We start from the raw sequence: 15,968 nt of genomic DNA on the forward strand, positions 1-15,968 counted from the left end.
AGCTTTCTTACTTTTGTTCCCTTTTAGAGTTGTGATTTTAATCATTCAATTGTTTTTGCTTCATGCCCCTTCAACTGTTCTATTCTTTCTTTAATTGTTGCCTTTTTTTCTTCTTTTTTTGCTCTACTGATCTTTTACTCTGTTAAGTGCTCTTGAGCTTTGGCGAGGCCCTATATATTTCACTTGTACTTGTCTGCCTAGGTTCTGCATCTTGTTTTATCGATGTCTGTTAAGCAAAGCATGGACTTGGTGTTAGGTAACATACCATCTCCAGCTCCTCCACACGGAGCTGCTTACGGCACTTGACGGAGACACGCTGCTCCTTCACGTCCTGCAGGGTGTCATTCCTCACTGTGGTACTCAGGCAGATCACCACATCCACCCTGACGGGAGAAGAGGAGTGGATACACAATACTCCATCACTGCCTCCACATCAAGTCAGCATATCAGAAGTCTGTGTGTTAAGTACAACCTAATTCTACAACACTAAGGTTCGCTGAAGCATGTCAGCAGATTTTGAATACGAGTTTACAGGTTCTATGTGCAACAATGCTCGACTCTCCTGACCACCACCATTTAGCAATACAAGTAAGCCATGGTAGAACATTACTATCAGCTTGTAAATTTTGTGTCTAGTAAGCAAGTCTACCGTATCAGCCACTTTGACAGACGACCAGCCACTATCTAGAGGCTTTGTTCTAATTTTTTTCCTTTTTTCTTTTTTTTTTTTGGGGGGGGGGGGGGGCTTTTTTTTCTTCCCAATTGTACTTGGCCAATTACCCCACTCTACGGGGCCATCCCGGTCTCTACTACACCCCTCTGCCGATCCAGGGAGGGCTGAAGACTACCACATACCTCCTCCGATACACGTGGAGTCACCAGCCGCTTCTTTTCACCTGACAGTGAGGAGTTTCACCAGGGGGACGAAGCACATGGGAGGATCATGCTATTCCCCCAAGTTCCCCCTCCCCCCCAAACAGGCGCCCCGACCAACCAGAGGAGGTGCAAGTGCAGTGACCAGGACACATACCCACATCCGGCTTCCCACCTGCAGACACGGCCAACTGTGTCTGTGGGGACACCCGACCAAGCCTGAGGTAACACGGGGATTCGAACCGGCGATCCCCGTGTTGGTAGGCAACGGTGGCTTTGTTCTATTCTATTCTCTCTCCTTTTTTTTTTTATAATTTATTTCTGATTTTCTCCCAATTTAGTGGCCAATCGATCCCTATTTTAGTTCAAACTCCCACCCTCACACTGCATGGATTCGCCAACTGCATCTCACCAGCCGGCAGTCTTGAAGGAGATGCCTCCCCACTTTCGCGACAAGGTGAATCAAGGTCGAACCACTGCTTTTTCCCCACACACACAGAGACACATTCATGTGACGAACACAAGCCGACTCCGCCCCCCTCCCAAAGACAGCGTTGCCAATTATTGCTGCTTCGTCGAGTCCGGCCATAGTCGGATCTGACGAGACCGGGGCGTGAACCCCGGTCCCCAGTGGGCAACTGCATCGACACAGAGCCGATGCTTAGACCGCTACACCACCGCAGACCCCGGCTTTGTTCTATTCTTAAAGTGTTCTCTCTGGCTAGTAAAATCGTTATGTGGCAGTTGGTCTCTGGGATTAACAAGCCACTAGGATTCTTAGACAAAAAAAGCAAGTTAAGCCACTGGTCTTGACAATAACACCATCTTTGGACTCGAGTATGCTTTTTTATACAAATTTCATTTTATAATCAAATATCTGTCCCTTACTTCTTCTTGATGTTGGGGCAGAGTTTCAGTACATCCTCCTTGCAGGCTATCTTGAACTTGTAGGAGAAACGGAATTCTTTGATCTGGATCTGCAGTTGACAGAGAAACACATTTGATATGCACATTTGTCTTTTTGAATATACTGAAGATATAAATCACAGTAGTGAGAAGTGTCTTCTTAGGGGGAATATCTCCCTGATAGACACTTTTGTGTAGAATAAAGTCTACCAAAAAATATGATACCATAATAAAATGTACATTGCTTGCCAGGAACAAGCTTTACTTTGGACTCAAACTCATAAAGATCTGAAAACTAGCATCTAATTTCCCCTCTTCCACACCTCTGGTGGAATTCTCTATCAACCCTGTAAAATCCAAATAAATAAATAAATAAATAAAAACTCATCATAAAATACTGAATTTATGATTCCACAAGTTCACAGTCAAGATTTCAGCAAGAGAGCGAGTTAATCATGTCTCTGGCAAACAGTCCTGAGGAGAGAGATGCTCCTCCTGCAGACTCACCAGCTGGAAGTGGGTGACTCCCACGGCACACTTGTCATTCATCTCCTTCTGATGTTTATTCTGAACCAGGCACTCCATAAGGTCGCCTGTGTCTATCTGATTATCTGCCACCTCCTAAGGGACAGAGACAAAGACAGATCAGACAAACACACACACATCATATGTCAACAGCCCCTAACCAAAAAAAAAAAAATGTCAAGTCTCCAAACCTGTATGTGTGACTCTCACAGAGGTCAGAAATTGCAGAGAGAGAAAGAGACCGAGATGCTTACATGACAGTGGGATTGAATGACCGGATCACAGGCTCTCATCAACAGCGCCTCAATCTGGATATCCTGTGAGAAGGGCTTATTAGAAAAACATAGGCTGGAGATTTCTGGGATGTCTGAAATGGCTTACCTCAGACTCCAGCTCTGTATATTATACAGAGCTAGATTACCTGAGACTCCAGCTTTGTTTATTATAAAGTTATCTTGCCTCGGACTCCAGCTCCGTCAGGTTTGCCACCACTCCTCTGCAATCTAACACCAGGTCCTCCAGGTGGTCCTGAAGACACTCCAACTCCTGCATTACCCCACCCCCAAAAAAACCCAGTTGTCAATCACAGCATTCAGATACAAGCCAAGATGCTTTTGATGAGCTCACTGTGCACATGATCTTTTCCTTACTGATGTGCTTTGCTCTTCTTTTGGTTATTCTGTGGTCTGTGGGGTATTTTAATACAGTTCCTCTGTTGGGTGGGGCAGGCAAAACAATGTCCTCTAAAGTTGATGGGACTGATTCATTCTTAGTTACCATGTCAGAGTGGCCAGGGCTTTTATTTACCACAACCAAAGAAAGAACAATGGCTTTGAGACAGGCAAATATTGTAATTTGTTCCTTTTTCCTCTCGGTAGTATAATTCATAATATTTTTGAAAAGTATTTTTGCACAGATGGATGAGTAATTAAGGGAGAAAAATTGTGAATTTCAGCTTTAAAATAAGAAACAGAGCAAAAGTGGTGAGTATGGCATGACTATGATGTTGTATTGATGTAATTAATGATGTCAAAATACGGGGGGGGGGGGGGTAAACATGACAGCTAGAAATAATCATTAGTCATGGTTGTCTTAACGGGTGAACAAACTATTTCAACCATAGTGACAATTCCCATTGTGCATGGCTGACTATGCATTCTCAGAAAGTTTGGTTATCATGGCAGTGCTTGTAGGGAACAGGAAACTTGGTAAGGGCCCCCCCCTTTTTTTTTTTTATTCTTCCCCCTTTTCTCCCCAATTGTACTTGGCCAATTACCCCACTCTTCCAAGCTGTCCCGGTCACTGCTCCACCTCCTCTGCCGAGCTGGGGAGGGCTGCAGACTACCACGTCTCCTCCGATACATGTATTGTCGCCAGCCGCTTCTTTTCACCTGACAGTGAAGAGTTTCACCTGGGGGATGTAGTGCGTGGGAGGATCACGCTATTCCCCCTCAGTTCTCCCTCCCCCCCTGACCAACCAGAGGAGGCACTACTGCAGCGACCAGGACACATACCCACATCCGGCTTCCCACACACACACATGGCCAATTGTGCCTGTGGGGGGACGCCCAACCAAGCCGAAGGTAACACAGGGATTCTAACCGGCGATCGCCGTGTTGGTAGGCAATGGAATAGACCGCCACACCACCCGGACGCAGAGTTTCCTCCTTTTTATGCTTGTCCACTACTTTTAAAGAAAACTTTTCGATTATGAATTTTTATATAAAGACCTTTGTGCTCTATTGGGCACTCTTTATTTAGATAAGTAGTTTTAACATCACTGTCAGTGCTTGGCAGTACATCTTACAGGACAATCCTCTAAAGGTGTAACTGCTGTAAAAACTTCTAGCTATACAGTAAGCTGTTAGGCCTACATTACACATGAAACTTTTTATGCAACTTGGTTGGATTTATGAGTTGCAAGTTGCATAATGTTTGTGCAACTAAATGTTACTCTAAATGCAATCAAAACTACATGCAACAGTCAATGAGAGTCAGAATAAATGAATAAATGTAACAGAGTTATTTTGTTTAGAATTGGTTATTATTGTTGCAAGTTGATGCCATTTGTAAATATTGGCTTCACTGCCACTGGCTGTTACGGTTACCAATAATAAGCTAAGTTAACGGTCTACATATTAACGTTGATTACTGTTGATTAACGTTACTTAGTAACAAACACAGTTGGTAAATCTTCTACCAAAAACCGGACTAATTACATTAAACTGACTCACCTTCAAAATATTAAATCAAACAAATATCCCTGTGTAAGTTCCATGCTGTTAGATGTCTCCATCGCGGTTTTAAGGTCAGGTTTTGAAAGCGTAAAAGAACAGAATGGGTCAGATTTGCGGAGTGAAGTGACATCAAACAACAGGTATGCTCTGATTGGTTGTTGCATGAACCTTGTTGAATCAAGCTGAAACAGTTTCAACTTCAACTTTCAACAAGTTTCTTGCAACTTTTCAGCTACTTGCAAGAGCTGATACATAATGCTAATGACAAAACTCAGTTGCATGTGACCAAGTTGTGTAAAAGTTTCACGTGTAACATCAGCCATAATGTAGTACAGTAGAACCTCCTTTTAGTTGACAGTCAGGAGAGACCAAATAGTGTTGTGAGGAGGTTTGTAGTGGACATGCAGCCCGTCAAGAAGAGATGGACCTTGCAGGTGTGTAAGGTCTCACCTGTCCAGCCTCCGTTTTTTCACTGCACCACTTTCCCAGATCGGTCATACAGCGCCTCTGCAGCTCTGGGTCCAGCTTCACATCCAGCGCCCTTTGGTGGAGAATCCTCTGCACCTCCACTTTACAGTCCCGAGAGAGCTGTAGGAGAGGACATCACCTCAGCAAACACAAACTAAAAACCAGTAATAGTATTACAATGCCATGGAACCTTGAGAGCAGAAAACAAGTAATGTGGTATTGACTGTATGACTTAAAATAATTCAGAATATAGCACCTGATTCTTAATGTTGCATTAGAAATATGGTACATATTCTTTACAGAAATATTACCCACCATTCACGGACCACAATTGCTACTCATAGTTCATTACAGAAACCCACTTCAGCAACTGAAAAGAACAAAATCAAGTCATGCATGCACTGACAACAGAAAATTAATTCTACAATCATTAACCTTCCATACATTAGTCACAATAGGTGTGAATGTTCCATCCATAGTTTCTTTTAATTGTCAATATTGCAGCTGATTCGCCAAGTCATTAGAGCTGTTGTATTCCAACAGTAAATACACTCACTGCCCATGGCCTCCTCCTTCAGACTTCCCTTCTGGGAACTATGAGAATGATCTATTGTCAGTTTAAGAGAGTTTCCATGTAATCTGTATCTCCCCACTCAGAACATTTGTGGTATGTGTTCACTTAAGGCATTGCAATTATGTTGTTATCTTGAAATGGCAGAGGTTTTATTTCCTACCAACAACATAAGAAACCAATAGCAAGGAGGTCAAGGAGCAGAAAGATGGTAATCTTGACAGCTGATAAAACAAATTTTGTCCCACAAATGATGAAGAATGACAGTGAGAGTGATCCTGATTTATAACAAGTGACCATGAGAAGGGTTAATTATTGTGAATGGTAAGACAGTTAACCAGGACAGGAGAAGAATAGCATGAGAGAGAATGATGAGGTGACAGAGAGGGAGAGCGAATGATCATGGATAAAAAAAAAGTGACCAGGAAAGAGAATAATTATGCAGAAATGACAGAAATAGAATGATTATGGATGAGTTAAGAGGTAACGGAGAGAAAGACAAAGTGGAGAAGAGGCAGAGAAAAGTTGTTTATGAAAAAGAGGAGGAATAGATAGAGGAAGAGTGTAAGGGAGAGAGGGCAATAGAAAGCAGGCAGGAGTTAATGGAGGTGGTGGTATTGCAAGTGTTCAGTCATACCCGTCTGCCCTGCTCACTCGAGCGGTAAGCGTGGCGGTAGAGGCAGGAGAAGATGGTGCCTGGTGGCATCATCTCACTGGTCTGGTTCCAACCGTGGGCATGGCACAGCCGGGAGGCATCACCCTGGCACTTCTTATACAAGATGGGGTCAAGTCTGGGAATGACACACTGATTTTGACCCTTCACATATGTACAGGAATATGTTGGACATCAGTTGTTGTGTTTAGCTTTACAAATGTCAAGGGTTTTTTCAGAATTTTTAAACCGTGTGCGGTTCCACTGTGTTTTAAGAAAACCACATTTGTGCCTGTACATAAGAAAACACCTGTCTCTTGCCTTAACGATTATCGACCTGTTGCTTTGACCTCTGTTATTATGAAGTGTCTGGAAAGATTGGTAATATCATATATAAAAAGTAACATTCCTACACCCCTTGACCCATTACAGTTTGTCTACTGTTCCAATAGATCTGTAGATGATGCTATCTCACTTGCTCTGCATACCGCTTTAGTACACCTTGAAAAGAAAAATACCTGTCAGAATATTGTTTATTGATTACAGTCTTGGTCTGGGCAACTCTATCTGTAATTTGCTATTTGATTTCCTGAGAGGCAGGCGCCAGACTGTGAGAACAGGTAAAACATGCTCATCCACATTAGTTCTTAGGACCAGTGCACCTCAGGGCTGCTGTCTCAGTCCCCTATTATAGAGTCTGTTTACACACGACTGTCTAGCCAAATATGACGACAACAACAGCATCATCATTAAATTTGCAGATGACACCACAGTGATTGGACTAATAAATGACAGTGATGAGAGAGTCTATAGGAGGGAAATGGAAGATTTAACCACATGGTCCCATGATAACAACCCTTCTAAATGTCAATAAGACAAAAGATATCATTGTTGACTTTAGAAAGACCAGCGGAAATCACATTCCTATTTCCATCAATGGGTCATCTGTTGAAATTGTGGACAGTTTTAGATTTCTCGGTTTATACATCACAGACACCCTCACATGGTCTCTCAACACTAATTTAATCCTCAAGAAGGCACAGCAGAGACTATTTTCTGAGGCGTCTCAAGAGTTTTGGTATGAGAACCAAAACTCTTATGAACTTTTATCTCAGTACCATGGAGTGTGTCTTGACAGGCTGTATCACAGTGTGGTTTGGGAACCTAACTGCTCAGGACTACAGACTGCTGCAAAGGACTGTAACGACAGCAGCAAAACTACTACAGCTTCATAATATTTATACCACTCGCTGCAAAAGGAAAGCCCAAAACGTCATTAAGGACACCAGCCACCCCGCTCATGTTCTGTTCTCGCTATTTTCATCTAAAAAACACTACAAGAGCATCATATCACACAACACCCATCTCAGTAACAGTTTCTTTTCACAGGCAGTTAGGTTGCACCCATATGCACCTTACATTGTTGTATTATCGTGTACATGAGGTAAAAATTCATTGTGTACATAGTTATGTTTTTTTGAGATGGCATGTCCTGGTGTTCTTTGTCCTTGTGTCCCCTGTGATAAGGCAGATACAGCCAAAGCACAAGAATTTCATTGTATTCTAAATACTCAAGAGAATACAATTTGAACTTGAACTTCAACATGAACAATGGAGGTTCCGTTCTGTACTACTCCAAATTATATTTGGCTGGTTTAATGGTTAAAAACAACCAACAAACAACATGGGATTTTGAAATTCATTGGTCACTGTGGCCTGAATAGCAGGACCCATTTCTTGGACAGTGGTACTCACTTCCAGTCTCTGGCTATGAAGTATTGCAGCTCCAGCAGTCTGTGCTCACAATCCTCCACCATCTTTTCTGTGTAGAGGTGCTCCATGAGACATGACAGAATCCTACAGGAAGAAAGAGACATTTATTCACACATCATACCCTCCAGATACACATCTACCCTATTTCCAGAGGGAGCACTCTTCTGAAACATCTCCCATAAGACCTTTATCATTGTCCAGCCTAGAGAAATGAACAGAGCTGGAAGTCATACATACAAGATTAGATTAGAGAGACAGAAAGACACTCACATGGGGTCCCCATTGCGAATGTGTTTGCATGCTGTCTGGATGACGGATTCACACGCTTCATTAAGAGCCCGATCAATCCGGTAGTCAGCCCCTGGGTCGGCTTCCTGGATGAGGGTTTGTAGCTGAGCAGAGATAAACACACACACACACACACACACACACACACACACACACACACACACACACACACACACACACACACACACACACACACACACACACACACACACACACACACACACACACACACACACACAGATTAAACCATGTTTCTCTGAGGCGAACAGCAGTGAGGAATGGCTGACTGACATGACTAATTCATAAAACTATTTGTCCAGCTAAGTTCAGGATTTATCTTTAGGTCTTTAGTCAAGATCAAAGTTTATTGGATGTCACTAAATTTCCTGCTTTATCAAGTAACAATAACAATCAACAACTCTGTGATTTCACCAAGTGTGGCGGCCAAAAATCTTGGTGTTACACTTGATCCCAGCCTCTTTCCTTTGATACCAAGACTTCCTTTTTTCACTTAAGGACCAGCTCAAATTCGGTCTTTCCTGTCCTTGCCTGACACAGAGACTCTAATACATGCATTTGTTTCATCCAGACTTGATTACTGTAATGTTCTGTTTTCAGGTCTGCCACATGCTAGTACTAAAAGTCTTCAGATGGTTCAGAATGCTGCAGCTAGAATCCTAACTAAAACTAGAAAATCTGACCATATTACACCAATTCTTGCCTCCCTTCACTGGCTTCCTATCCATGTTGGATCAGACTTCAAGGTGCTTCTGCTGACTTATAAAATCCTAAATCAGGTAAGATGGGGTCGCTTGCCCCATCTTACCTGTCTGATCTCCTTAAACTGTACATTCCATCTTGAGCTCTTCGCTCTCAAAATACAAGGCTCCTGTGTGCACCCAAAGTTAAAAAGAAGTCAGCTGGTGGCAGGACCTTTTCCTATCGAGCCCCGTTCTTGTGGAGTAACCTGCCTGCTGCCATCAGACAATCAGAGTCCATTGAATCCCTTAAATCCAAACTTAAAACTCATCTTTTTGCCTTAGCCTACAATTAGTTGCCTTTAAATTGAGTACTTCACAACCTGTACTGCATGGCGGGTCAGTTTCTGTCTCAATGAATTTACCAAGGACTGTTCTGCTGACGAGATTATAGAGTATAGATTATTGACTATTGCAAGCTGTTCTCTTCTCTCACATGCCTTTTCTCTCTCTGAATGGTGTTCTCCTTTCTCTTCTGCTGTGTATGTGAATGGTGTGATGAGTCTCCCGTGTGCCCGTGCAGTCTGTCCTCCTCCCAGGTCTCCATGGTGACGGTGGTCGCCACCTGGACACTGCTTGGCATCCTCCTCCTCACATTTTTTATACACCTTATAAATCCATATAATTTCGTTATCCTGTTTTAGTGTTCTATCCATCTCTCACGCCAATGTGTGAGTGATGTTTTCTCTTGCCTCTTCTCCCGTGTATGCAAGTGGTGTGATGTGAGTCTCCTCGGTGTGCATGTGTAGTCTGTCCTCCTGTCAGGTCTACATGGTGATGCTGGTCACATGGTTCAGATTCTGGGCTGTTCCGGTGGCATCTGGACACTGCTTGGCATCCTCCTCATCATATTCTTCATATATTTTATAATTCCATTATAATTCTATTATCCTCTTCCATTGTTGTATTCTGTAAATTGTGTAAACACAGTATCCATTGCACGTCTGTCCATCTTGGAAGAGAGATCCCTCCTCTGTTGCTCTCCCTGAGGATTCTTCCTATTTTTTTCCTCCCCGTTAAAAGGCTTTTTTTTTGGGGGGGGGGGGGGTTGTTCCTTATCTGATGCGAGGGTCAAAGGACAGGCTGCTGTATTGCTGTAAAGCCCACTGAGGCAAATTTGTAATATTCGACCATACAAATAAAACTGACTTGACTTGAGACTGCACATCCACAGACTGACAGGCAAAACACTTTTATTAGGTAGATTTTTTTCAGCTTGACCAATGCATGTTAAAAACGTTTTCTTCTCCCATTTTTCCCATTCAGACGACCTCAGTGCTGCGCAAAGGTTTTTCTGCGCGCATCTGTCTGCTGTTAATCTCACATACTACTGCGCATGTCAGCCTAATAATTTTTGTGCCGTTATGACTGTACGATCAAGAACCTCCCGTGGTTGCGGTGATTCAAAACCTTTAAAAACCTGTTTTATACCGCAACTGAGTACTAACTCTTCAGCTGGTTTTTCGCCCAAGTCCGAGCACTGCAGAAGGGGAAATACAGACAGTGCCTCCGTATTTTAGGTGAAAAAAGGGGTGGTTTGTTGCCAAGTCTGAGCACTGGAGAAGGGGAGATACGCCTGGTGGAGATCTGCACTCTACTAAGTGCACTCTTATAGTTCTACTATTATTGCTTTATTTTGTCTAAACCACTATGTTACTGTATTTGACACCAGTGCTGTACCAAAATATAGGATTATTACTAGTGGAACTCACAGCCTTCTGACAGAGGTTGTCGACTGCTCCCATGTCCCCCCGCCCCACCCTCATCAGGCAGTGGAGGGTGCGTCCTTTACGGTGGAGGCCAGAGCAGTGGGTCTCAATCTCCCCCCGGCAGTGGAGCACGATCTCTGGGCTAAGAGAAAAATCCTCCATCAGCATCCTCCTGTAATCCATCATCTCTCCCTGGCACTCCCCACTCACTGTCCGACCTGTCAGCCAAACACACAAACAAACTCAAGACCAGGCTTTTAAAAAAAAGACACTTGGGATGGAGAACATGTGACATCATTTCCTGTGTAATGGTGACCAGCTTTAGACTCATTAATAGATATAAGGAACATTGTGTGTCATAACTGGTGGGGCTTATGTAAATAAAGGAAACCAAGCCAAACCTTATCAACATTTTGGCTTTCTAACATGATGGAATCCTGGTTCCAAGTGGGGTCTTTCCACAAAAATGGAAAGCTTCAACATCAAACGATAGTAAGCTCACGTTGGGGGAAAAAAAATCCTCATCTTTTTTTATTATTTAATATTTGTTAAATCTAAAGCTTCCAATCTGGAGGAGGTTCTGTGAAAGACCCAAGTCAGAAACTATCTTAAAAAAAAAAAACTAACTACAAGATACTACAGGAACTGGACCACAAAACTTTCAAGAATTCTGAGTTGTCATTATCGATAAACCATGCATCTTGTCAATATGTAAGGAAATGTAACCGACCACTGATTGACTTATTGCTTGGCCAGTAGAGGCAGCTCATTGTAAGAGAGACGGCAGTTCTCCAGAATGGTGACTGGGTGGGACAGATGCTAAGTGAGGTGAAGCAGGTTCAATGGGAGGCTGAGAAGCGGACCTCTGTGCACAGCAGACTCAAGACAGAGCAGCAGGTAGGATAGGCGGGCCTCTCGGGCACGGGGCATGTTGGTGTCCACGCTGCAGCGGTACTTCCTCAGGTCAGACTTGCAGGCTTTGGCCAGGGAGTAGCTCACCTTGTAGTCCTGGGCAATAAGCTTCTGTCTAGTGGTCAGGGCCTCACGGCACTAGTGACAGACAATTCCAGTTAGTATTATACCAAACTCCAGTTAAATTATACACAGTATGAGTTGGGTTCAAATCTAGGTTTGTATACATTATTCTTATCAAAATTCCAAATTTAAAAAAAAATTTTCTCGTAAAAGTTTCATCCTTTTCAAAAAAATTAGGAAAACAAAGGCCTCGAAATCTGCCAATGTGATTGTTGGTGTTCAAGTAAGCCTCACTGCTGAGTACCGACTACATTTTCAGATGGCTTGAGTCCTTCACTCATAAGTTAACAGTTTACACACAACAGCACCCTTTTTATTTTTTGAAAGATCAAAAAATGCACATCAGGCAATATTTTAACCCCAAACTAATGTATGGCATTTTGGAGGGAAACTGCAGAGAGCTTGTTAATGGTAAGTCAACAATGAACCCCCATGGAGATCTGATACACTGTCCGAGCGGACCAGGGTTCACTGATGGTTGCATCCTACACCAATCCCCGCCACTGTATTTTGACTGAATTTTTTGACTGTATTTCAAGATTTTGTTCTGTGTTCAATAAAATGTTTTTGATTTGACAATGTCTGGACAATGACATCATAACTAAGTAGAGCATAGTAGAATATAATCAACTCTAGCTGAACATTATGCTCCACTACAAATATCAAAACATGACATGATCAGTTTTTATCTTAACACTAGACAACAGCTACAGCAGAACATGTGTAATAAGAGTCTACAACTACATTACAATGTGTAATGCATGTATCAGTATATTTCCAGTTTTATCCACACGTTCTGCACACTTCACAAGCTTTTTACAAGGCCATAAAATATCCAGATCATTTTTCTATAAATTACCTTTGTTGGGTCTATCCCCACAATGACCAGAATGTAAGACCGTTAACATCCAATGAGCTTTAGTTTTACTATGAATAATCCATTTACCATATGGACTTTCCTCAGCTTACCCTTTCAGACATGGCTTCCTCAAACTTGTGGTTAAAAAGACACTTGTAAACTCGTCCCTCTCCAGCAGGGGTCTGCAAGTCACACAATACACACCAGTGACTCAACAGGTCAGAGATAAGCTTTCAGAGAAAGCATACACAGAGGAAAATGAAATTCTCAACATCAGACAACAGAATTGTCCCACTCTAGAGAGACATTCAATTATTTAAAAAAACAAAACAAACAAAAACAAAATATGTTCACAGTAAACAACTGGCTCCACAAGCCTCACGTCTTTTATGTCCACAACAGTTACAGCTCGTGAACCTTAGGTATGAGGGCTTAACTACGTCACAAAATGTCTGGGGAAAATGGTGCAATCGCTTGCAGATTTAATTTCAGGTCCAATGCCAATGCCCTTATTTGACTCATATGAAATAATGAAAGCCAACATTATGAGAAGGCTGATGCATGATTAAAAATGAACGAAATGCAACTAAAGCTAGGTAAAACCACTAGTGCTAACAAAAAAAAAAGGTGTCCATTTCTATAGAGAAATATATATGTCTACATGTGTGAGTCTAGACTGCAGTCTGCTCACTGTGGGCTCCAGGGCAAAGAAAACCCTTCGGTTACAATACCGGTAGAATTTGTTCAAATGGTTAAACCCATTGTTGACTCAACAACAGCACACATTTGTAGGGGTAACACTTGTGAGCTTCCCTAATTAGAGTTGAGATTGACAATGAAGGAACTAGAAGTGACTCACATCATCACAGAAACGGTCCCGGTCGTCACGGCAGGCGAAGTAGAGGTAGCGGTCCAGGTGGAAGTCATCGGACGACAGCTCAGCCACGCGCATGATGGCCTTCTTACATTCGTCCTTGATGGTAAGGTTCCTCGGCTGCTCCTCCTCAGCCTCCCGAACGAGCCCCTTTTCCAGGCATGCTATGACTTCTCCCTGGGAGTGGATATCCTGGACGGAGTGGAGGAGAATCGACATTTTAAATCCGTAACACGCTGAAACGTATCCATGGCTAACTTAGCACATGGTAGAGGGAACGTGGTTCGGGTATAACAGCACCTTTAACAGAAAAATACATTTCTAAAGGTTAGTATACTGAACCACAACACAGATCCATATATTCGCCTGTTGTCTGAATTGCTCTTTAGCATAAGTGCTCCCTCTGAAGGATGGCACAGGGATTGTAACACCATGTCCTGTGTACTGGGAAACACAGCACCACAGTACATATTGACAAACCTTACAGGGACAAAAAGGCTATGAGCATTCTAACCAAGTGCCCCGCTAATTACTGATGCACTGACAGGAAGAACCAAACCTCAGACTTATACAGTACCACAGACCATACTGGTATACATCACAGTATACAGCCTACCCACACACACAGCACCAAGACAACACCACGTAATGCTTGTAGAGTAAATGTGATCTGTGTACTTGGCAGCCAACGAATTTTCATTTTAAAATGCAAAAGCCAAAATCGGGAAATAAGCTGTTTTCCCGACTACCATTTAGAAATACAATTGATATGGGGGTGTCTGGGTAGCGTAGCGGTCTATTCTTTGCCTACCAACATGGGGATCGTCGGTTCGAATCCCCGTGTTACCTCCAGCTTGGTCGGGCGTCCCTACAGACACAATTGGCCGTGTCTGTGGGTGGGAAGCCGGATGTGGGGTGTATGTCCTGGTCGCCGCACTAGCGCCTCCTCTGGTCAGTCGGGGTGCCTGTTCGGGGGGGAGGGGGAACTGGGGGGAATAGCGTGAGCCTCCCACACACTACGTCCCCCTGGCGAAACGCCTCACTGTCAGGTGGAGAGAAGCGGCTGGCGACTCCACATGTATCGGAGGAGACGTGTGGTAGTCTGCAGAGGAGGGAGCTCTCTCCCAAGATGGACAACGTCCAACGGATGTTGCGTTTACACAATTTACAAAATGCAACATTTGAAAGAGGATAACAGAATTATAACAGAATAATAAAATATATGAAGAATAAGTTGAGGAGGATGCCAAGCAGTGTTCAGATGCCACCAGAACAGCCCAGGACCCAAGCCACGCAACCAGCATCACCATGTAGATGAAAAGAGGAAGAAAAATAAAACAGTCACACGTCTGAGTGAGAGAAGGCTATAACATTGAAATGGGATAACGAAATTAAAACAACCACAGCAATATTTTGGCAAACAAAAATTCGTTGGCCGCCAAGTACACGGGCCAAACGTATTGCAAAAGGGAGGTTTAAGTACCACAATTTCAATATTCAACATTATACCTACAGACAACATTTGAATCTGGCTCTCTGGACAGATGCCTGGGATTCATCTAATTCTTTTGTTTTTGTTTTTTTTTGTTTTTTTTAGTGGCATTAATTCCAATGAATAGTCCTGTATAAAGAAAAGGCACGTTTGACAGATTGTAAATATCTAAATTTGAAGAGTCTCTCAAAGCCAGTATCTAATGCCAGAGATAGCTGAGAGAGACTGACTGTTTGCCCTGCCCAGGCTGGGAAGCGGCTGACCACTAGCCAAAAGCTCGACATTTCGGACTATAGCTGCCAAGTAGCTAACGGTCTATTACTGAGGTGTGAGCATATGGCTCGATGAGTGGACAGAATGAGAACAAATTTAGTGGTTGTGTAAATGGAGTGATAACCACATTTTGTTTTCACTGTTATCAAGATATTCAGACATTTGGAAATGTATGAACCTCCACCAAAAGCTGTCCACGCCCTGGTTTCTAAGCCAGCCACCTCCTGGTGTATGAACCAGACGACCTGCTATTGCACCTGGTGATGCAAAGGCACCAAGTAAACCAAGATAATGACAGACCAACTTAAGCAAAGCCATTTGTGTAAACAGTGACAAGTGTGATATTTTTATAATAGTTTATAGCCAAAAATCACTTCTTCCCTAGGTTTTTGCTCAATATTTATTAAATGCATTCTTCCACCCTTGAAAAATTTTATCAATTTTCCATTTAAGCTCAGGAGAGCTGCTAACTTCACTATGCAATAATGAAAGGCAATCGAAATGTTCAAGCTCTCATCCTAAAAAGAAAACAGAGTGTTGTCATCATATATATAGCTCAGACTTTTTGTCACACTAATCCCCCAACCAAGAGCAGTAACAGCAAACTGCAATGAGCCACTGTGACCCATTCCTGATAATGAAACTGACTCAGCGGCTGCTAACAAATAAATAATT

General features: G+C 42.8%; 1 protein-coding gene across 1 annotated transcript in view; it reads right to left on the reverse strand.

Moving 5' to 3' along the window:
- glg1a (golgi glycoprotein 1a) overlaps positions 1–15,968 on the reverse strand; it is a 43,207-nt gene that overhangs the window by 14,440 nt on the left and 12,799 nt on the right. Inside the window, exons 5-17 of the mRNA XM_056281512.1 lie at positions 13,514–13,720; positions 12,765–12,836; positions 11,624–11,810; positions 10,764–10,978; positions 8,276–8,397; positions 7,988–8,089; positions 6,218–6,371; positions 4,992–5,129; positions 2,764–2,850; positions 2,559–2,621; positions 2,287–2,400; positions 1,762–1,850; positions 266–383 (exon numbers count right to left, since the gene is read on the reverse strand). Of these exons, the coding sequence (XP_056137487.1) occupies positions 266–383; positions 1,762–1,850; positions 2,287–2,400; positions 2,559–2,621; positions 2,764–2,850; positions 4,992–5,129; positions 6,218–6,371; positions 7,988–8,089; positions 8,276–8,397; positions 10,764–10,978; positions 11,624–11,810; positions 12,765–12,836; positions 13,514–13,720 (1,668 nt within the window). The remainder of the gene's footprint in view (positions 1–265; positions 384–1,761; positions 1,851–2,286; positions 2,401–2,558; positions 2,622–2,763; positions 2,851–4,991; positions 5,130–6,217; positions 6,372–7,987; positions 8,090–8,275; positions 8,398–10,763; positions 10,979–11,623; positions 11,811–12,764; positions 12,837–13,513; positions 13,721–15,968) is intronic.

Source organism: Lampris incognitus, chromosome 6 (genome assembly GCF_029633865.1).
Source record: "Lampris incognitus isolate fLamInc1 chromosome 6, fLamInc1.hap2, whole genome shotgun sequence".
Taxonomy (NCBI): domain Eukaryota; kingdom Metazoa; phylum Chordata; class Actinopteri; order Lampriformes; family Lampridae; genus Lampris; species Lampris incognitus.